The following is a 23,860-nucleotide window of genomic DNA, read 5'->3' as shown; positions in this document are numbered from 1 at the left end:
ATCTTGCTCCTTGGCTGCTTTATAGCTCATCTCTACTAGGACAGAGCTGAGATCTGTGCCTATAGTTTAGCTACAGTGCCTAATCTGAGGTAGTCTGGGACACACCCCCTGCAGAGGAAGCAACCTGAATCAATGAGGAGACAGAGTCCAATAATACCTCAGGAAATAGCAGGTAATCATCTCCTGTTGGTACTGACTTACATATACAGTTTTGAGCTTCTGATTGGTGGATAGCTATAACATAGGCATGTTTTATAGAACTGAAAATCGCATTAAAAAAAAGTGTTCTTTCCTTAAAGAACGTTAAAAAAGTCATAGTGCTTTCGCTGGGAGTCCTCCACTCAAGAGAATGCCAGTTGTAGGATATTGAAGTGAGAGCCTTTAAAACCGTAAAAAATGGGAATTGCCATATAGAATGCAACATACTTGTGACTCAACCAAGGGGCACGGAAACCTTTACCGTATGCACAATTAATTTTCAATGTGACTTGTTTTCAGTTAGTCGGTGACCGGTTGCATCCCTGGTACTTCTGTAAGCACACAGCAGGCTGCATTGTTCTGGGTCTCGTTCTTATCATATTTAACTATGACTCGAGGAGGGTGAATGAATAGCAGATGTCAGGTCTTATAGGTGTTGTTCAGTGTGCTTTTAATGTACTTAGGAAGTGCAGAAATTCTGTGATCTTTAAATATGACAAGCATAGCCAGATAGACAAAAAGTCTTACACAGAAGGAGAATGAAAAAAACAAGTAGAAAACCTTCATTCCAGCATCCCCGGTAAGGATATGCAAAACAGTTGTTGCTATTTAAAGGGGCACTCCCATGAAAAAAAGAAGCCATTCATTATGTAGCTATTCCCCAGTATATATAAGTGAGCTAGTGTTACCTTGGTTATTATTCCTTTGTATCTGAAACTCCTGGCCTCTTTCTCCTCAGATGGTCATGTGATCTAAATTCTAAGCAGCTCAGATTTCCTCAGTTTTGAGTCAATTTCTCAGTCTGAGTGATGCAGTTACATGAACCTACCACAGAAACTGCCTAGAGGGGAAATACAGACACTCCTATCACAGTTAGGCCGCCTGCAGACTGCCGGGTCGGATCCCGCTGCAAGGATTCTCGCAACGGGATGCCGTCTTGTGCACCTGCAGAGGCCTCCGGCTTACCCGCTCCCGACGTCTTCATTCTCTGCTATGCGCCAGCTGCCGGCAACCAGGCGCATGCGCAGAGTGGAGCCGGCCCGTCCCCACTGACATTTCTGTGCGGGCCTCTGCACAGCCATCTGCATAGGATTGCATTATCTAATGCAATCCTATGCAGGTGGGCACAGGTAGAAATTCTGCGGGAAACCCGCTGCAGAATTTCCACCCGTGTGCAGGGGGCCTTACTGATGATGATCACATAGCCCCTGTCACACAGTTATAATAGAAGAGAACACAGATCATCCTCCTGACTGGACACTTATCATCTGTAGCTTATTTATATTAGTATACAAGATAATCATAATTAAACTCCCCCAGCCACCACCCACCAGCAAGCACACATGGTACAACCTCTAGCTAATGCTGTGCTGATGCATCATGGAATTGATTTGAAAATGAAAGGAAAATTTTCACCATCAAGTTGGTGCCTAATAAGCATCAGACAGGAGACTGCACTGCATAAAAGTGGCTGCAATGCACAGAGGAGACCTCCAGAGTGTGACAGGCAATCAGGTGAGAGGGCAATGACAGAAAAAAAATGTGTTTTCGCCGAAGTGGCCCTTTAATACTAGCCTCAAATAATGCATAGTAGCAGCAAAAAGGGAGCGAACGCGGTGGACAATTTACTTGACATAACTGTGCATGGTCATCTTCTACTTACACTCTTACTCGGGAATCCACCGGTGGGCCCCCGAACCAGAGTGAGCGGGGCCAGCCCTCTGCACAAGCTGCGTTCAAGAACCGCACATATTGGGTAAATGGGAGTTTACCATTTCCCGCCTGCTGCATTCTTCACATACATCAGAAGAAACAGGGCCACATGCAACAAAGCCATCTTTCTGTTGGAGTATATGTAGAATGCAGTGGCCAGTAATTTGTGAATGGGGATCACCTAATACTTGCATGTAGCTGCACACTGAGCCCTCGAAATGAATTTCCCTTGTGAGCCCTGGTCAACCCAGTCCGACATGGCTGGTAAAGAAAAAAAATATATCAGACAGACCAATTCCTTGATATATCTATATGTCCTGCACTGCAGGGGATGGAAGATCCATTGGTGGAAGAATACAGAGAAGAGAAAAACCATAAAAATATAGTAGCATTGAACTAGGAGTAAATATGCAACTCCCAGAATCCATTTCTCAGAACACAAGTGTCACATTTGGAGAGAACGCAATGAGTTGAGCCTCCAATTGTTCCAGCAGTGTTTAGACGCGCTTCACATTTACAGAACTCTTTATTCACCCTGTTTATGTCCAACGCCGGCAACGTTTCGGCATCGGTCTTTGCTAGCTGAAGTTTGTTCTCGGGTACATACAACTCCTTGACTTCGTAAGAGGCATCCACGGGTACAATATCCTATTTAGAGAAAGCAGAAAGAAGTGAGTATATTCAGCTGTTAAACAGATGCATTGAACTTATCAAGTGAGGGAGGTAAAACAACATGGGATATCAAAGCTCGATGTTTTTTTTCTGGCTCTGGAGTTTAATATTTCTTGCAATTTCTTGAGGAGAAAATAATAAGTACAAGTGTTCTGCGGGTTTACGTGAATATATTTTCTGGACAGAGCCCGTGGCTGGGATCATGGGAAGAACACAGATTTTTACAGTGCCCCGCCAATGAACCTGAAGAGGACTCCAGGGGAAATTCATAATGTACTGGAAAAGTATTCTGGGTCTACCGAGTTTAGTACTGGAGAATCTGCCCCATCCTGGAGAAGTGGGAGAGGCAGCCAAATGCCTGCGCAGAGAGAACAAACCTGTCACAAAGAAACTAACATTGCGAAATGCACATTTTCCAAGTACAAGGCTTTGGTTTACAAACTGCGGCCGTGGTAGGTTATCTGCCATGGGTTTTCAATATTATAGCCAAAATGCTGTTGTTTGCCACAGTTTCAAAAAACTATGCCAAAAACCGTAAGACGTCCCCCAGGAGTGAGCAGAGCCTAAAAGTTATTTATAAAAATAAGGTGAAAGAGGAAGAAAACAGAAGGAAGTCATCTTTTGCTATAGTCGAGTGCAATGGGAGGATAACACGTTATTTGCACTGCTTGGGGTAGCGTAGTAGTGGGTGGAACGGTTTCCTGTCTTGAGGTCTTAGTTGGTGTGAAGCATGCAGGGTTAAACTGTAACCTTTGGATGGGCAACATGTGTTACACCCAAAGTCCTGTGTAGTAGGGTAACGTATGTGCACAATATGCTCAAAAGTATATGGATACCCCACTTAAAAGGGGTATTCCCATCTCAGACTTTTACGGCATATCCAAAAGATATGCCATAAAAATCTACAAAAACTGAAGATCCTACATCTAGTTTGAGTTCTGTCTTTTCCAGTCTGGCTGTATACAGTAGTTGAGATCACGGAAAAATCCAAGCAGGTTCCACTACACAGGTTTTTGTAACGCCTATAGAAGTGCATGGGAGTTATAGAAGCAGCTCAGTACAGTGAGCTACGCTGCTCCCAAGCTCCAGGAATGGCGAATGTTACTGTGCTATACTGCTTCCGTAACTCCAACTTACTTCTATGGGAGTTATGGAAACGGTGTAAGACATCGGGCTTTCCATACTCCTGACCACTTCATACAGTAGAGTATTCTCAACGTGGCTATTGGCAGAGATAGGATTACACCTTTAAAGAGACTGTCACTTACTTTTAGGCCTACAAGCTAAACTTCCGGGCTCAAAATAGATGCCCCACTAAGTTTGGTGATATATATTTTATACTCCCCTTCCCCGTTGTTACCCCCATTGTAAGCGCTGAAAGTCGCGGCTGAATGCATTGAGCAGCATTTCCAAGTAGTTCGCCTGTTCTAATTTTATAACGGGTGGACTACTTAGCAGCGCTGCTCAATACATTCAGCAGCACCTTGCAATGCTCACACCGGGGGAACGACGGGGAAGGAGAGTATAAAACTTACATCCCCAAACTCAGTGGGCCACCTACTTTCAGCCCATAAGCTTAGCTCGTAGGGTTCAAAGTAGTCTCTTTAAATTACTGAGTTCAGGTGTCGCAATTTCAAGTCTATAAAATCAAGAACACAGCAATGCAATCTCCATAGACCACCTTGGTAGTAGTTTGGACAGTACAATACTTAAGATCTGCTGCTCCCCTTTTAATGAGGGAGGTGATATTTGCAGCAAAATCCAAATGTAATATATGTGGATTTTCTAAAAAAATCTGCGACGGATTATTTGGGTGCAAATCGGGTTGCGGGTGGATGTACTCTAATGCTAGTAATGTGCGGTGAAAGCATCTAGGAGGTCAGCCATGCAAACTCAGAGCCAGGAGGCAGATTGCTGTAGCGTTCCATTCATTGCAGCCTAACCTCTGCCAACATGGTGCGTGGGGGGGGGGGGGGGGGGGGGAATTGATGTAAATGCAGCCTTATGTGAATTTTAGGTGTGATACTAGTTTAAAAAGTGCAAGAATTACTAAAGCATATACTTTCACACCATGCAGCTGAGGAAACATACCTCATAAAGTGACTCAGTGCGATTACGGAAGTCAATTACAGTATAACTCCGCTTGGAAAAACACAAGTGTCGGTTTAACGGACAATAAATATTACACATGGAAAGGATGGAAATTGTTGTAGTAAAGAAAAGCAAAAACACGCCCGGCACCAATGAGGTGTCCCCTTGATCCAGCCAAATGGGCTGCTTGTAATTGGAAACTGAAAATGATTAGTACAAGGGATGAGTTAAAGATTCCAGATACAAGCCGGCTCCACCAGCACACATCAAACACTCTGGAGTCCGGAGAGCTCTTTGTAGCACGCTTGCAGGCCCTTGATATAGAGCAGACGTGATCTGGGGTGCATCTCGGAAAAGTACAATAATGGCCTTTAGCACAGGGACGGGCCATCGTCCGCAGGATGAACTACATCTGCCACAAAGCCGATCAGCTGTTCTCCTGCCCACGTCTATGCAGAGCACCTGTTAGGACAAGTCGGAGATTGGGGAAACTAGACTGAAAGGGAGTCGAAGCATATGATGTTCCCCTATGCATCTTGGCACGTATTGAAATAAGCTGTCAAGGAACTCAACTGATAGCTTGAGAACACAATTTTACCATTTTCCTAGCTTTTGCCATCATTTTGCCTCAGTTAAGTTTGTCATTCAAGTTAAAGTTTGAAAAAGTTCTTCCACTACAATGGCCACTAATCCCTCCGCAGCATCTGCCACGTGTCTCAGCATCTATTAGGTTTACAAACCAGGGGGGATTTTCTGTGTAGGGTAGTTAGACTGTGAAACTCACTGCCAAGCTATGTAGTAATGGCAAAGTCACTGAAAGCAGAAAGAAAGTTTGGATGCCTTACAAGCGAAGAGATCAATAGCCGTAAGACTCAAATTACGCTACAGCGAGTGATCCAGAGGACTAGTCTGACCGTCTGTGTAGAGGGGAACAGTTTCTATATGGTGGGGGGATACGCTACGGCTATATCACATATGCAGATAAGTTAGAGAAAAATGAGAAAGTGACCCTCCTGCACGACAACGGATACAAGGCGATGCTAGTGTGGTGCAGCTGCTGAGCAGCATGCTTATGTCCTGTTATTCAGATAGGTGCTGTGCAGATTAATCCCTTCACTCCTGAGCCAGCATTTTTTTTTCCTCCCTGTTGCCATCTTCTAAGACCCAGAACTTTATTATAGGCTTGCTTTTTGGAAGACGACCTGCGATTTCTATTGACACCATTTTGGGGTACATACAACTTTTTGCTTTTGCTTTCAAAGCATTTTTTGTTGGAACCAGGATGACAAAAAAAGGTCAATTTCGTGTCCTTTTCTTCCGGACGATATTCATTATGCAGAATAAATGCGTCATTTTTATGGACCGGACTTTTATGGACGCGCCAATACAGGTTTATTTTCTTGTTAATATTAAAAATGGGTGAAAGGAGGTTTTTTTTTTTAATGTACCGTATATACTGGCGTATAAGACGACTTTTGAACCCTGAAAAATCTGCTCTGAAGTCGGCGGTCGTATTATACGCCGGTAATACAAAAAAAAGAAAGTGTCAAAAAAAAAAAAAAAAAAAAAAAATCATTACTCACCTCCCCCGGCGTTCTGCGGCACTGCTGCAGGCTATCGCTCCCTCCTGGTCCCCGGCAGAGCATTGCTTTCTGGACACAGGGCTTGAAATCTCCGCCTCCAGAAAGCTAATACTGTGATTAGCTAACACACGCCATCAGCCAATCACAGCCATTCAATGACATCATTGAATGGCTGCGATTGGCTGAAGGCACGTGTGTTTTAGCCAATCACAGCCATTCAATTATGTCATTGAATGGCTGTGATTGGCTGACGGCCCTGCGTCCAGAAAGCAATGCTCTGCCGGGGACCAGGAGGGAGCAACAGCCTGCAGCAGCGCTGCAGAACGCCGGGGGAGGGGAGTAATGATTTATTTTTTGTTCCGCTGTATTCCCGGCATATAAGGTGAAAGTTGGGGGGGGTCGTCTTATACGCCCCGTCGCCTTATACGCCGGTATATACGGTAATAAATGTTAAAAACCAACTAAGTGGTAGGGATCTTTTTCTCCTCTTCTTTAACATGTTCAGGATGGCATCGGTTACAATACAGGAAAGAGTTCTCTGCTGTTGTTCTCCAAATACAAGTATCAAAGAATTAAACTTTGAATTCCCCCCGTTGTAAAGTGAACTTCATGTTAAATTCGCTTTCAATGCTGGGAGAAACTTCTGAATGCAGAAGGAGTCGCCATCCCAATGATCAGCTTTGTCCGAAGCCGTTCCTACACTGCTGGCGCATAACTGTATAACATCTCCTAGAGACCGGCCATAACATAGTATGGTGGGAATACCCCTCTAACATTCTATCTGCCTCACTTTCTCCTTTACAATTACATTTCCACAATCATCTTTTAACCCCTTGAGGACCAGGGTGTTTCAGGACCAGATACTTTTTAGAGCGGTTTTACAGCCCTATTTTTTTTTTTTCAGCTACTAAAATTATTTTTGCATTTTTTTCACCTGCCCATATGCAGTCTGCGCTACATAATATGTAACCCCCCACATAACATGTGCCATGCTCATCTTCGAAAATAAACAGGAATACGTCAGGCTGCAATTTCTTTCACACGGATCGTTTTATAAAGTAACTTCTAAAATGAAAATACTAAATAGGGTGACATACAGTTATAGGGGGTTGTCAAAAATATGGAAACACCGTACGAAATGCATGCCTTAAAAATCAGTCTCTACATGTCTTACTGATATAAGATTTCTAATCCCAAGTAATATGACATAGATGCTGCCAGGCAGAAACGAACATCTGCTCGAGCAACAAGGTTCCATTGGTCAGGGGGGTTTGAGCTCCCAAAACCACCCAGAGCAGGGCAAGAGGTGGAGAAAACACAAATTTGACAGGAAAGCTCAGGGCTAATCGTTAAAATCCCATACATTTTGTACGGTGTTTCCATATTTTGTCCACCCCGTGTAAGCATGACCTATCACCAGATGACAGATGTACAACAAAGACCTTCCATAAGTGGCATGAAAATATGGGTCGCTAAATGCACGGTTTGCATAAGTCACATATTTCTTTTATGTCCACCAATGTTCTCCCTTGGAACATTCTAGCAGAAATCAGCCGGCATCGCAGGCATCCACTTTCCTTCATACCGTCTATCCATTGCATGTATGTCCTGGTGAAATCTTTCACCCTGCTCATCTGATAAAGTCACTGCATCTCTATGGGAAGTACAGGTAGACCGCTTTGATAGGCGAGGCCCATGTTTTTAATAGTCAACATAATGTAACAAAACGGTACAATATTGAATATCAGACTTCCTTCGAATGTTTATAACTTCATTATCTTGCCTGACAGAAAATTCTGGTTACTGTATTTGGGTTCAGCACCCTGCATATAGGTAAGAACACAATTTACAGAGGAAAATGTCCCCTTGTGAGTCCGGTTTCACATCTGTGTTGGAACCTATGTCACAGATCCTGTACAAAATACTGTAAGAAAAAGCACTGCTTGGAGCCCTTTTTCTTCTGGCTGAAAGCGGGGCAGCTGAGCAGAGTGAACGGGCCCCATTGTGGTCAATGGGCTCTGTTCAGCGCTATTCGGCCGCAGGGATTCCCCTTTTCTGCTCCCCAAACAGAGCAGGAAATTGGAATCCCCGACTCAGGTGTGAACTTATCCTAACACATCGAGAGAACCTAACTGTTCTACACTAGAGTTGAGCGAACATACTCTGGCGAGCTTGATGCTCGTTTAGTATTAGCGTACTCGATGGTGCTCGTTACTCGAACGAGCATCACATCACGTTCGACCCCACCCCAGCTTTTGGCCCCTCCCCGCTGAGGGAGGGAGAGGGGGAGGGAGATGGAGAGAGAGACACGAACCAAGAAAGAAAAAAAAAGCTTGGCACCCGGCGTCCCACATACAAAATTGCTCGAGTCTCCCATTGTAGTCAATGGGGTTCGTTACTCGAGTAGAGCTCTCAAATTTTACGAAAAGCTCGATTTGAATAACGCGGACCCGAGCATTTGGGTGCTCGCTCATCTCTATTCTACATGTATCCAAAAGTAAAAACATTGAATCTGAATTCTGAATTAAGCCTTAAATTATCAAAACATAATAGCTAAAAAAAAAAAAAATCAAATTAAAAAACACACGGTCTTTCCTAAAGATGCTAAAATCAGATTGGACACAGTTATTAAATATATAGCCCAGGAAATGGAAACCTAACTTTTCTACCGTACAACTTTTCTGATATAAATAATGTAGCTTGCATATGACACCTAGTGGACAACATGAGACTTGCACCTACAAAAAAACGAAAGCAGTTGGTGTGACCTACTGTCTCAGTATGAAATGTGAACAGATATTTTGATCACATTTTAGCACTTCCTAAAACTTCTTAAGGGCCAACAGAACAATAGCAGTCTGCATGTGGGTTGAGGAACTTTCCAATTTCCCCTCAGAAAAAAAAAAAATATATATATATATAAATATATTGTGTATATAACATGTACGATATATAAATAGTTAAGAGACTGCGATATGAGTGTTCACATTTTAATGCAAGCTCTTTTAAAAATAATTTGCCAGAACTGCCTCGACTACAAACCAGTACAGCAAACATCTGCGAAATACCTCCCCGCCGTACCATGTGTGTTTTTTTAGGTGCATTTAAAACTTCAAAAGTGCTTTGAAAGCCAAATTTTGTCAACATTTTATAATTTTAATATGAAACTTTTGTTAGTAGGGAAGAGAGCAGTTACTTAACACATGTACCAGAAATGGGGCTAAACAGGACTGAATCCGATTCTTATTACCTTTATTAGCCATCTGGTGATGAGGTGCAAGAGAACTCGGCTGACACTTTTATGGTTCATCAATTATTTGCAGCAGAGGAAGCTTTATGGATCTACATATCAACATTAAAGCTTAGGAACTAAAGGTTTGCCAAGTCCTTGTACGGACTACAAAATGTGGGAAGATTTTGGTTTTACAGGACTCTCCTCATTGATCCAATTTCTGACAAAAGCAGAAGTGACGACCTTGGACAACTGTCTAACGGGCGAGGGTGCTTGTACATCTCACGCAGTCCTTTTTTTGATGTATTTAGATATACATTTGTGCTGATGAAAATATACGGTTTGTCTGCCTCGTCCCTATCCGGCGGTAATAAATAGATGCAGTCATGCTGGGATGAATGATGATAACCTACTATAGGTGTCATCATCTAAGCTATGTAACCCTATGGTAGTCCCCGGATGATCCCATATAAACTTTGGATTAAACGTGTCGGCCCAGAATTGTAATAGGGTATCTTTAAATTGGAGGGTGGGGGGAGGGACTTGTTATTTGTATAGCGCCCACTTATTCTGCAACCTTGAGCCGGCTACCTGAACCAAGCGGGAATTGAACCTGCAACCTTCTGGTCATGAGTAAGAGCTTAGGACTGCATTCTGCTGCCTTAACACGTGCAGTAGTAACATAAAGCTTACTGTCCATGTGATTGCTTTATTCTGATACACTGCAGTGCACTTTAAAGCTTGAGCTCCGAGTCACAGAGTTCTCACATGGATTTCAAAAGTCGATATCGTCTCAGGATTCACGGCCCGATTTTACCCTCGTGAAACTAGACTTACTGTTGCTTAACATAGCAATTAAGAGAGTAATGAGCAGTTGTTTGCATCTAATCAAATGCCCTTGATTAATCGATTATCTATAAAAGCAGAAGTTTTAGCAGTTTGCTAGTCTGGAGCATTCAGGCGTGCGTTAACACAATGCCAAGTATGAAACAACATGATGCTCATAGAGAAGCAATTGTTTCTGCCCATTAATCTGGGACCCAATGTTATACTTGCAACCTCTCAGGGCCATGGGTAACCTATGTGGATACTTTGTCCGACTGTCTCTTGCAGACCATAGAAAGTGGACCCCAGATTTCTTGGCAGCTGCAGATCTTCCAAGACTGGACATGATGTATGCCGTGATATTCTGCACCAGAGATAGGGCTGGCTCAGTTGGTACAAAACCAAAATTATGACAAAAAAGATCGCATTACCAGTTATATGTGAGCTAGGCCACATAAAACTAGTGTCAAACTCCCAGTATAAAAGATAGTTATCTAGTGCTATTCACAAATAGTAAATATTCATGACCATTGCAGGTGACCTCCTCTATAAAAGCAGACATGACTTCAGCAGACATATGGTAATGCTGACAACCATCAACCTAATAGCATGTACAACTTACACCCCATAGATGGAGAGAAATCATGCAATCAATCTTAAAAAAAAAAAGCTAAGATACCCTAAACATGGTCAATACACCCAGAAATGCTTATTTGCTGTTATAATTTACCTACACCCCTACAGGGCATCACAAAACAGCCATTTATATTAGTTTCAGTATCATTTTTCCACATAATGATTTATGTACAGCAGGTAAAAAAATATATATACAAAAGAAATAAGCCATTTTCTGCCTTCACCTCCAGTAAGGACTTCGACCTAGAGTAGAAGCACCATTTAATGCTTTAACCCTGGACCACCCAAGGTCAGTCTCTTGGACTCATGCCATGAAGTTTTTGAGAATTTGAGGTACTTCCTTTTAGCTTTGTGCAATATCCCTTTTCCTAGCCCCACATTATGCTGTTCCATGTATAACACGATTCTGCATTTTCTTTCTACATTATGTATAAACCAGATAAAGGCATTTACTTAAACTTTGTTCCACAGACACCCAACATGAGTCTGACGGACTCACGAGCCAATTTGCGGGTCACTGCTTCTTCCCACCTTCGTGCTTTGCTGTGGACTGCAGATAATGTATCACAGTGGCCTTGGGTAGATCCCACTACAAGTGTGAGAGATGTGTCTAGCATCAGTTGCCAGGTTGTAGTCGAAGAATAAGCTTGGGGGCAATTTTTCCCATTGTTGCTAGTGTTTCCGCATGTCAAAAAAACCCAAAACTGAGTGGCGCAGAAATATCTTGTTTGCTTGGGAAGAAGGCAACAGTGACAGAGTTCAGTGATGAGATATTGGATTCCGAACCAAATGACAGTGAAGTTGATCAGATGAATGTTGTGGGTGAAGTCCCAGGCGTACAGAGTGCTGAATATATTGATGGCGATTTGGAAAGTAACAGAACTGGACTGCCGACTGCCGAAAACTCCTGCTCTGTAGGGAAAGCCTGTTTTCTGTGGAGCACAAATCCATTGCCGCCATGCAGAGCGAGAAGCCACAAACATACAAAGTAAAGCTGCCACCTTTGAATATATTGGAGAGTCCAGTGGGCGCTTATGATTTGTAGATCACGAGTGATATTGAAAAAATAGCCAAGTACACCGATTTAGAAATAAAGAGAATCTAAGATAAAAAAAAATAATCGTTCATGTGCCCAAAATGCGATTCAGTAGAAATTCGAGCTCAGATTGGACTGCTGATCACTGTAGGCCACTTAAAAAAATAAAAAGCCATTTCTCAAACTCCATATTCTTTGAAGCAAGAAATACGGTCCACCAATTTTTCATGCCATGATGAGTAAATGGAAGATTTGAAGAAGATCTAATGAACTTTTGGAGATTTGATGACAAGTCGTCAAGAAGTCTTTGTAGGCCTTCAGACAAATTTGATTCTTCTCATGAAATATGGGACCAGATAAATTACACTCTTCAAAAAATACTACCTTCCAGGTGTGAATCTGACTACAGATGATCAACTGGTCCCATTCCGAGGTTGCTGTTGCTTTCGCCAGTACATGGGTTAAGCCCCACTTACACGGGACAAATGTCGGGCAAACCATGCCAGACACTCGTCCCCGCATTGACTCGCAGCGGGACGGCTGGAGATTTCACTCCTCGCTCTTCCCCACCCCTCTCTATTCACTTTAACAGCAGTCGTTCAGTACTGAAAGGCTGCTGTTCACACTGATTGATCGTCTTTCATTGTTTAGGCTGCATAAACTATGAAAGATAAGCTGAACTATGATCGTTCAGTTTAAACAGCAGCCGTTCAGTACTGAATGGCCACTGTTAAAGTGAATGGAGAGGGGAGGGGAAGAGTGAGGAGTAAAATCTCCTCCAGCCGCCTTGGCCCCCGATGGTCACTCTGTCAGCAGCACGGGAGCGAGTACACACAGGGTCGAGTGTCAGGCGTAGTTTGCCTGACTTTCGTCCCGTGTAAATGGGCCTTCAAAAGTCAGCAAAATATGGAATGGAGATCTTTGGATAATTGTGACTGCAGCTACTTTAAACTTACCTGAAAGACCCGCCCAACTTGTGTAAGGAAGGCAGCGGGAGAGGAACAAATATTGTATTCAAGGTGGTGAATAAATTGAAATTAGGGTACTTCGGCACCCATCGAAATATTACCATGGAACTCTTTGATGACTTGCTGAAGAACAGGCCAACAATGCTTGACGTAGCGTGTCAAACCCAGACTTTCATACCAAAGAAAATTCTTCATAGCAAACACAGGGCGGTAAAAAGTTTGTTTTCCAATTTCACGATAGACCAATCCTTAGTGTCCCGTGTGTCCAAAGAGTGTTGTGCTTCTCTCCACAATGTGATGTTATTGGGGATGACTCTTACAAACCTGAAATAATTCTTCATTACAATAACACAAGAGGAGGTTTTCGATACTCTTGATCAGATGGTAGACACCTACACTTGTGTAAGAAAACCAAGGAGATGGCCCCTCAGTGTTCATGACCCGCACTGACCAGGCCGGAGTTGTGTCGTTCAGTCTTTTTGGCAAAGAATCTTGACTGTAATGCGAATAAAAAGAAAACCAGAAGACAAATCTTCCTTGCTGATCCAACTGAAGATTTGGTTCAGGAACATTTTAGAAGGAGGTCAAAACAGGGGCTGCAGAAACCATCAGTCTATATAAAACGTTGTTGCTCCTCATGCCGGTGGAAGCTCACCTGTTTTTACATCAGATACACCAAATAAAAGAAGGTGCCACTTATGTGATCCGAAGAAAGGGCATATGTGAAAACCTGTGCGTGACCATTGTAGGAATAATGTGTGCAGGGAGCACTCTCCCCTTACAAGGAAATGCCGAAAAGGTTTAAAGTAAATTAACAGTGTGGTACTATTTGGCAACACTGGTTTCACCATCTTGTGTAAGGAAAGAGACTAATGAAGAGTTTCAGGATAATGTACAATGCATGTTAGTGATATTCTCAACCACTTAATGGTGAAACCACCAAAAGTAACAAGTAGTTAAGAAAGGGGTCGTTTAAAACCACATTTGCTACAAAACATGCAATACAGTGCTCAGACCTGTGAGTCTAACAGACTCATGTTGGGGGTCCATGTGAGGCAAAACCTTAAGATTTCCAGGGATAACTTAGTCCAATGCAAAAAAAAAAAATGTTATTTAGTTAGTAGAGGATTCCACTGGCTTCTGAGATGACATGTTAATATAGCAAATGTGTATGATATAGGAAGGAGACAGCAGATGATCAATATTACTTTCCAAGCCAATCATTTACCATTTCTTGCAGCAGCTCCACAACTTGTTGGATGCAATCATTGACATCGCAGGAATCTGTTTTTAAGACCAGCTCCGGGGCTTCAGGCTTCTCATAATCAGCATCAATTCCAGTAAAGCCTAGAAGTGAACAGAGACAAGTGACGGGAGCAGCTTTTCCAAGATATGCATCTACATCTATATCTAAAACGTACGGCGAACAAAGGGATGTCTACGGACGGATACAAGCGGGAAACTGCTTATAAAGGCGGCCGCTGACAGATCTCACCGCATTCATCAGACTCGGTTCTGACTTTAGCATCTCAATTAATAAATAAATAAATGCAGACGTTAAAACGAGTTGTCTAAAGACCGCCTCGTAAGTCTGGCTCATGGAACCTTCATTCTGCCATAGATTTCTGCTACAGTAGCCACGGAATGAGTGGTAACCCATGTTAGCTTTGTTGAGGTTTTCATTTAGATTAAATTAAAAGGCTCCTTATGTACAATTGGTATGGGGAATATAAAGGTCTGCTGATTAGCGCTGCCACAACGCAGTATGACACGAGCATTCACACCACCGAATGTTAATCTCAAAACTCAGCACCCTGCTGGATGCAAATAGAAGCTTTGACTTGCAGAAGATCCGACTCCGGCTGAATTTTCCCTGCACACAATGACACTGGATGGGCCGATATACTTGCCTTATGATGGGAGATGTAATAGTGTTACTATTCATATATGTTACCTTATCTACTTCTGTGAAGTAGCGATCCTCCGATGCAACTTGTGGGCGCGTTAGAGGATCGGCAAGTGCTTCCCATTGTCTTCAGTGGGAAACCTCACTCCGCACTGATGTGCTATGTGTTTTACTGTATCATGAAAAACAATGGGCAATGCGTTCCGAGGAATGTAAAAACATAGGACATGCCAGCGGTGCAGGAAAGCATCGCTCATGTATAGGACTCTATCCAAAAGAATGGGGCTCCTATTTGCACAAGTTTTGCAAGTCTCGCAACGTACCAAACTTTTCCCAGATTCTTGGCCACGTGAACCCGGACAACGAGCCGAACTCATAGAATGCGGTGGAACTCTCCGTTTTTACTAGATTAGACTACTGTGGCACAGCTACTGATGCATCATGAGGACTGCGCTAAATTTCAGGGCTGGAGCTTCAGAATTGTGTATGCAGCTCCAGTCTGTTACTGGCTGAGACTTGGCATAAGCAGAGTTAACACAATATATCTGAAAAGCTGCTGAACATGGTTTTTGGACATAGATAGATAGATAGATAGATAGATAGTAAATGGCCACATTAAATAGCAGCTATCCATCAGGGTCTACTGTGTACGGGAACATGCAGTTATTACAAAAAGGTCATTTCTTTGACAGCCATAATTTCCATATGGACACGGTCTAAGAAAATTATTTCTCTCAATTAGGCCCCTCTCACACAAGCGTATTACACTGGTTTTTCGCAGCACTAAGGCTCCATGAATTTCAGTAGGGCCCTTTACATTAGCGTTTTTGTGCAGTGTATTTAACTCATGCAAAAAATTCCACGCTGCATATTTCACGCACTACATAGCCATTTGAAATTAATGGCATGCTTTAAAAAAAAAAAATGGAATGAATGGGGTGCGTAAAAAAAAATAAATAAATAAAAAATTTTAAAAAAACAAAACAGTAAATACGCAATTGCATCCATAATAGTTTTTTTATGCAGTTTGCTTGCTATGCCACTAGGAGGGGAAAAAAGTTGTGACATCAACTTGCTTGAATGCAGTTTAACTGCGCAAAAATATGCAGTAAAAACGTAGATAAACACGCACAAAAATGCAGCTCTGCACGCTGTAAAATGCTGTGTAAGAGACATACAGTCATGTGAGAGGGGCCTAAAAAAACTAAATATTCTTGTAGATAATACCTGTTAATATCCATCAAAAGGAAATTATGTTATACAGCAAGTTTTAAGACTACATCGGTCTCTTCTTCAGGCTTGGTCCACAGTAAGGCATCAAGAACGCTGAGCAGACATTCCGAGCCGTATACAAGATATGTAGAGCATTTCATCTTGGTTTATGAGCAAAATACGCTAAAGAAGTAAATTTTTAAGACTCGCAGACTGAACTTTTATTTAGAAACAAAGAATAGAACATTTCTGGAGTTCCTCGCGGAGGCATTTATGCGATCACCTCCTTTCAGAGAGATCTGGAGTCAAAGGACTTCCAGATGAAGCTTTACCTTTGATTTCGCCAGCTCTTGCCATTTTATATAGACCTTTGACATCTCGCTGTTCACAGACATACAAAGGGGCATCCACAAACACTTCATAAAACGGCAGACTAGCGGCCTCGTGAATTTGCCGGGCATTGTTACGATCCTGAATAAGGCCAAATCAAGCAAGAGAGTTAATAAGTTTTGGCAGGCTTTATAAATACCAGACAGTTCTTTAAAGTTACAGAAAAAAATGTAATCCTCCTCCGCTTTGTTGTCGGAAGATAACAAACATGGAAAGAGCTTGTATTCTTTATAACACGATTCCTGCTAACCCAAATGAACACTGGTGATAGTAAATAAATCACAAATTGTGGATAATCTGCTGTGTCCAAAAATGTCTGTAATGCACTGCAAGCTAGTACAGATGTAGCAGAGCTTAACTTCAGATTCGATGCGCGATGATAACTTTCTGTGCTGCAATTGGGTTAGCCCCTTTAATCGCTTTACAATGGCTTTTGTTAAGAGGGCCACAACCTAGACGCGGACACATAATCTCCTATCACAGTTAGTGATGATGATCACACAGTTATAATAGAGGAGATCACAGCTCATCCTCCTGACTGGATTCTTATGGTCTGTAGCTTATCTAGATGAATATAGAAGGCAATAATAAATTAAACCGTCCCTCCCCTGTAGGTGAAGACGGTATAGCCTTTAAAGGGGTGTAAACATTTTTCCAGCAGCTGGGCCTATATTAAAAGTAAAAACAAATAGATTGTACTCCTCTCTCCTTGGATCCCCGAAGCAGACCTGAGTGGCTCACACTACCCTGGCTTCAGGGTAGAAGGCTGTGTGGAAGCATGTGACCACTACAGACAGTGGCCGCAGCATCACGTCCCCAGACTCCTGGCATCATGATGCCCAGGATATGAGAATTGTTTCCAGGAGCGCCAACGGTGATGCTGTGACCTATGATTGGCTGCAGTGGTCATGTGCTTCTGCCCGGCCGTCTACCCGGAAGTCTGTGCAATTTGAGCCAATCAGCTCCACTTCGGGGGTCCGAGGAGAGGGGAGGATTATCTATTTTTTTATTTTCAAAAGGGGCCCAACTGCTGGGAAACATTTTTTATACTTGTGATAAAACTGCTTTAACTAATGCTGCTTTGATGTATCATGGGATTGCTTGAAAGTGCAAATAACAAATGTAACCATCAAGATGGTGTTTGAGAAGTATCAGACAGAGGGCTGCAGGGCATGGAAGTGACTGCAATACACAGAAGAGACCTCCAGGAAGTGACAGATAATTAGGTGAGGGGGCATGCATGGAAAATGTGCTTTTTGCCAGAGTGGCCCTTCAAGCCAAGCAATCAAGTTTTTTGATGTCACAGAAAGTTATCGTACACAAGTTAAACTTTGCCACATCAGTATTTGTTTTTCTTGCCATCCTCCCCTTTAAGAGTACCTACCCTGAGTCACTTAAAGGGGTTGTATAATAATCATCAAACCTAAAATTATATACCATTGGGAAGGGCAAGGAGACTTGTGTACCAAGTTCCATGTACCACTTGTATTCTTTTGTGTTGAACTCAGGGCAATATGCTCACTGGATCATTGCAACAGAAAAATCTAGTCTCCTTGCTCTTCCCATCATATTAGTTTCCAGAACTTGTTCCAGATTATATTCTGTGCGCCTCTCTGCCCATCACAGAAGTTGGCAGATTGCGGCTATTACAGCTTCCTACAAAACTTGCCATCCTCTATGTCCCCATGTTCCTCCAACCCCAGCTCTCTACCTCCATGTTTGTTCAAAGCAAAGAACAACAAAATTCCTACAAAATATACATCTACGAAATATTAAAATCCGTAAAATAAATCTAATTCTCTGATGTATCATATGGTATTTACAGCTGAGCAAAACCTACTATTCTAGATATTGTGGAAATGATCTACATATGGTAGATCATCTTTATGGGAAAAAAAGGTAAACTCTGAGGTCATGCTTAGTAAATGACTTTTTACAGGACGCTGCGACAAAGACAAGGAAGAATACACTTTGCCATCTTAGCACCTAGACAGGTGTAGAGCAGATCTACTGGTAAGACGGACAGGTTATAAGAGGATAACAAATGAGTTTGTGCATTGATGAGGATACTCCGGGACACAGTTGTGAACTGAAGGGTCATCCCAGTGAAGTTGATGCACCAGGGGAAATCATACTAAGCCTGAAGCAAGAAATGCCAGGCTTAGTAAGGTTCCCCGTATGTTTGCAAGCTTTCAGAGCACAGAGCCTCCATCAGACAAGTAAGAAGTTACTGACTGAGAGGAAAAATGCCTGATGAAGAGGCCCTTGTACTCCAAAAGACGGTAAGGTCTCATGCCCACTGCCATGTTGGTTTCCGCCTGCGAAATCTCACAGCGAAATCCGACTCGGCGCCCCCCAGAGATTCCCATACTCACCTCTCCGGATCTGCGGCGAGAGTCTCTGCTGGGGAGCCAGTGCGCATGCGAAGCGCATGACGCGCCGGTGCTGGGCGGTAATGCGATTTCCCGTGATATTTCCACTGTGCTCACAGCGCGGATTATCGCAGTACAGCTTCCATTGACTGCAATGGAAGCCGTCCATGCGATTTTACGCGATGAATAGGACATGCTGCGATTCTCCCCCCGGGAAGAAAAAAAGAGCTGATTTCCGCTCGTGGGCAGAAGAGAATCTGTTAACATAGTATGTTTATGGACGGCTATTGCTGCAGGATTCGTGGTGGGTGTCTGACCGGGAATCTCGCAGCCATTATCTGTCCGTGGGCATTCGGCCTAAATCTCATTTTTCTGGTTAAAAAGATATCACGCTCCTACAAAAAACTTTTTTGTTTCTCAAACATACAAGTATTTATCAACAAAACTCTTCCTGGCCAACACATTACAATGCTATGTTTGTTGCACAATCAGCTCTGTCAAGTGATGAAGCAGAAGTATTGTTTGTGGTTTAGTCACATCAGTGTGAAAGACGTTTTTATCACTGTAGATTTTTAGTAGCTTTTGCATTATCTCAGCATAATTCTAATTCATTAAGTCCAAGGTTGCTTACAGCTGCTTGAAAACAGCATTCAGGCACTGCTGACACTAAAATATAGGAGTGCCGTTCATTGGACTGCAGCTATGGATGGCATATTTCTATCACTTTATTACTGCAGCTTCAGGGATTGGACGGCTACCATATAGACCTGTGTTTATGAATGCGATACATGGAAGCATGCAGGTCCTAAATCTGGGAGACCTTTACCTTGGCATATGGGGATATGAAACTAGTAATGCAAACAAGGCCAGCATCAGCAAACAGCTTGGCAACTTCTGCAATGCGGCGGATGTTTTCTTCTCTGTCTTCCTGGGTGAAGCCAAGGTTTTTGCTGAGCCCATGCCGAATGTTGTCCCCATCTAAAGTATAGCAAGGAATGCCGTGACACACCAAGTATTCCTCCAGTGCCATGCTGACTGTGGTCTTTCCCGCTCCAGAAAGTCCTGGAAAGAGAGAATCAAGAATACAAAGACTGATTAAAATGCTAAATATTGGCAATGTAACAGCATGCAACCGTTTTGTGTTGCTCTTGCTTCTTTAAAACATTAAATAGTTGTGTATACCTTAAACTGGTACCACTAAAAGCTCAAGTAGTCCCATAAGACACAAGCCCTCATACAGCTGTCAACTGAAAAATACAAATTCTCAGGTCCTGGAATGTGGCATACAGAAAAATAAAGTGTTTAAATTGTGCAAAAGTGGTAAAACATAACCAAAACCTTTCTAAATTTGGTGCACGCCGAATCGTAATGACTCGCTGAATATTTATACCATATATTGTGACCGCCATAGAAATAAATCAAAAAACAATGGTGAAATAGATTTTTTCCATCGCCCCCCACTAAAAAAAACAACAAAAACACAACTATTCAATACATTATATGTACATGAAATGGGTCCCTATAAAATCTGGAACTCGCCCTGCAAAGTACAAGGTCTCATACACCTACATTGGCGACAAAAGTAAAAAAGTAAGGACCACTGGAATGCACAAGGGAAACAATTTCCTAGCTCCTAACAATAAAATTAGTTGTTGCTGAGTGGTTGCAGTTGCACTTTTAACAACTAAGTTCTGCTTCAAACATATTTACACAAGGCTTAAAAACAAAATCTACAATAAAAAAAAAAAAAAAGTTTGGGAGTTTTTTCCCACTTTTTACATGACTGTTGGGGGGCGTTAATGCAGGATAACAAACATTACAGAAATACCTTTGTTAGGCTAGCAGTCCATATAGTAATCATTATGAGGTAGTGATTAAAACCCTGCTGTATAAGGCCAGTTTCACATGGGCAATAAAAAAAAAAAAAAAAAATCAAAATCGCACGATTTTCCGGTGATGCGAGTGAGAAAAACATGGACTTCATATTTCATTGACTTTACGCCTAATGTCTTACTTCCCATTTGCAATGTTTTCCTTCATGCAATGTGGGGGTCGAAAAAAAATCACGGCATGTGCCTTCTTGCTGCGATAAACTTTTTTTCTCACCCATGTTTCCCTATGGAGCCTCCGATTTATCGCATCTAGAGATGAGCGAGTATACTCGCTAAGGCACATTACTCGAGCGAGTAGTGCCTTAGCCGAGTATCTCCCCGCTCGTTTCTAAAGATTCGGGGGCCGGCGCGGGTGACAGGTGAGTTGCGGCGGAGAGCAGGGGGGGGGGGGGGAGAGGGGGAGGGAGAGAGAGATCTCCCCTCCGTTCCTCCCCGCTCTTCCCCGCCGCTCCCCGAATCTTTAGAGGAGAGCGCGGAGATACTGGGCTAAGGCACTACTTGCTCGAGTAAAGTGCCTTAGCGAGTATACTCGCTCATCTCTAATCGCATCGCAATGCAAAGTACTTTTACCATTAGCATCGCCTATTGTAGTCTATTGTGCAAGAAAATCGCAGGCAGCAGTGAAGAAAAAGTATTTTCCAGGAAAAAGCCTCGCTGACGCTCAGACATCGCATGAGCAAATATGCAATATTTCTGCGAGTTTCTTGCGGCGATATTGCGCTCACCCCTGTGTGCAACTAGCCTAAGGAAAGAGTTGTACTAAGTTGTGTTCAGTGGAATGTGTGAGTTATTATTGGTGTATTAGCACATCTGCTGTATTACACTGGATCAACCAATCACCATTCCCTGACCCCAACACTATCATCATTTGGAGCAGACAGCCAGTTCCACTTGACCACTGATTTTTGACTAGGGCCAGAGTAGCTTGTATGTAAATCTGTACTCCATGTTCATAGACGCATCATACACTTAGACAGCTTGCGAGGCCTCCACTGCCACATTCCCATTAACGGATTATGTACCTGTTAGCCACACTGTGCAGCCCCGGAAACCGCTTCTTGTTCCAAGAACTTGTCCCCTCTTGTTCCTGCTAACATGGTGAGCTTGGTAGGTAACATTGGTCGCTCGCTGCATGCCCTGCAGAAGGGGAAAAACATATGTACATGAGAAAGGATGCAGCCTATCCTCATACAATACCAGCTGATATATCCGTCTTCGCCCGAGTTAATATTATACAGGTGTTTACTCATCATTCACAGGGAAAATTTTAAGAAGTTATGATTACTTTAGAGGAATAATAATAAAATATGTATATACATAGAGAAGCATTAGATTCTCGTCAGACTGCATGTACTGATGTCCCTCTGCAGAATGTGCCACCCCTCCCACTCTCCTCACATTTTACCCTTAAAGGTAATGCCCTTTTTTTATTTAAATTTAAGCCCGGACTAAAAATTGCAGTCCCTTCTTAGCCTGAGGGCGCCCACCCACTGGCGTTTGCGATTTTCGTGCGTGAAAAACGCAGCGTTTTCTGCGGCGTTTTTCGCGGCTTTTCCGTTAATTTCGATTGACATTCATGGGTGCATTAAGAGAAAAATAAGGACACATATGCAACTGACAGTTCCTATGTTAAAAATTGCAACGGACAGAAAAAAAAAACGCCAGTGGACAGGAACACATTCTATACTAATTGCTCTTGAGAAAAAACGCAAAGGAAAAAAAAAAAAAAATCGCCAGTGGGTGGGCGCCCTTAGGCTGCATCCGCACGGACTACAAAATCTCGCTACAAAACATCACTCATGTGAAAGAACCCATTGGAAACCCATAGACTTCACATTGTAGCGAGATTATGTAGCCCGTGCGGATGCAGCCTTAGGCCTGTTTCTCACAGGTGACAGCAATATTGCTGCTACAAAATCGCTGCGATATTTCTGCTATGTACACACAGTTTTGTAGCATCAGCGATGCTGTTTTCTTAGGAAAAATGTAGCATCACATCGCTCCTATTCGCGATTTTATTGCGCAAAAGTTTAAGACTTTCTAATGTAAAAAATCGCATTGCATCGCAAGTTCGTGCAATGTGATAAACTAGGAGCTCCGAAGGCAAATATGGGCTACAAAACATCGCAGGTCACAGCCATATCTAGCAATCCGCAATTTTTTTCTCTCGCAATGTCGGAGGCTACAAGACCTTGCTAATGTGAAGGAACCCATAGGAAAGCATGGAAGTGACATACATACGATTTGTCGCATTACGAGAAAATTGTGCAATATTGTCGCCCCGTGTAAAACAGGTCCTAAAGGCATGTTCCATCCCAGCAGTCTATGGCTGCTTCCTAATGTACTTTACAGCCTTTCCGTATGTGTACACAGAGGCAGGGTAGACTCTCCCCGGCGTGTGCACACAGAGGCGGGGTAGACTCTCCCCGGCGTGTGCACACAGAGGCGGGGTAGACTCTCCCCGGCGTGTGCACACAGAGGCGGGGTAGACTCTCCCCGGCGTGTGCACACAGAGGCGGGGTAGACTCTCCCCGGCGTGTGCACACAGAGGCGGGGTAGACTCTCCCCGGCGTGTGCACACAGAGGCGGGGTAGACTCTCCCCGGCGTGTGCACACAGAGGCGGGGTAGACTCTCCCCGGCGTGTGCACACAGAGGCGGGGTAGACTCTCCCCGGCGTGTGCACACAGAGGCGGGGTAGACTCTCCCCGGCGTGTGCACACAGAGGCGGGGTAGACTCTCCCCGGCGTGTGCACACAGAGGCGGGGTAGACTCTCCCCGGCGTGTGCACACAGAGGCGGGGTAGACTCTCCCCGGCGTGTGCACACAGAGGCGAGGTAGACTCTCCCCGGCGTGTGCACACAGAGGCGAGGTAGACTCTCCCCGGCGTGTGCACACAGAGGCGAGGTAGACTCTCCCCGGCGTGTGCACACAGAGGCGAGGTAGACTCTCCCCGGCGTGTGCACACAGAGGCGAGGTAGACTCTCCCCGGCGTGTGCACACAGAGGCGAGGTAGACTCTCCCCGGCGTGTGCACACAGAGGCGAGGTAGACTCTCCCCGGCGTGTGCACACAGAGGCGAGGTAGACTCTCCCCGGCGTGTGCACACAGAGGCGAGGTAGACTCTCCCCGGCGTG

The 23,860-nt window shown here is 43.5% G+C and overlaps 1 protein-coding gene across 1 annotated transcript in view; it reads right to left on the bottom strand.

Annotated features, from left to right (window-relative positions):
- PAPSS1 (3'-phosphoadenosine 5'-phosphosulfate synthase 1) overlaps positions 1 to 23,860 on the bottom strand; it is a 68,315-nt gene that overhangs the window by 40,175 nt on the left and 4,280 nt on the right. The window contains exons 2-6 of the mRNA XM_066573895.1: positions 21,749 to 21,863; positions 19,661 to 19,896; positions 16,405 to 16,543; positions 14,183 to 14,301; positions 2,446 to 2,559 (exon numbers count right to left, since the gene is read on the bottom strand). Coding sequence (XP_066429992.1) covers positions 2,446 to 2,559; positions 14,183 to 14,301; positions 16,405 to 16,543; positions 19,661 to 19,896; positions 21,749 to 21,863 — 723 coding nt within the window. The remainder of the gene's footprint in view (positions 1 to 2,445; positions 2,560 to 14,182; positions 14,302 to 16,404; positions 16,544 to 19,660; positions 19,897 to 21,748; positions 21,864 to 23,860) is intronic.

The sequence above is a fragment of the Eleutherodactylus coqui genome, chromosome 7, assembly GCF_035609145.1.
Source record: "Eleutherodactylus coqui strain aEleCoq1 chromosome 7, aEleCoq1.hap1, whole genome shotgun sequence".
NCBI classification, from domain to species: Eukaryota; Metazoa; Chordata; class Amphibia; order Anura; family Eleutherodactylidae; genus Eleutherodactylus; species Eleutherodactylus coqui.
Note: the sequence above shows the minus strand (reverse complement) of the source record. Positions and strands in the feature narration are given on the sequence as shown.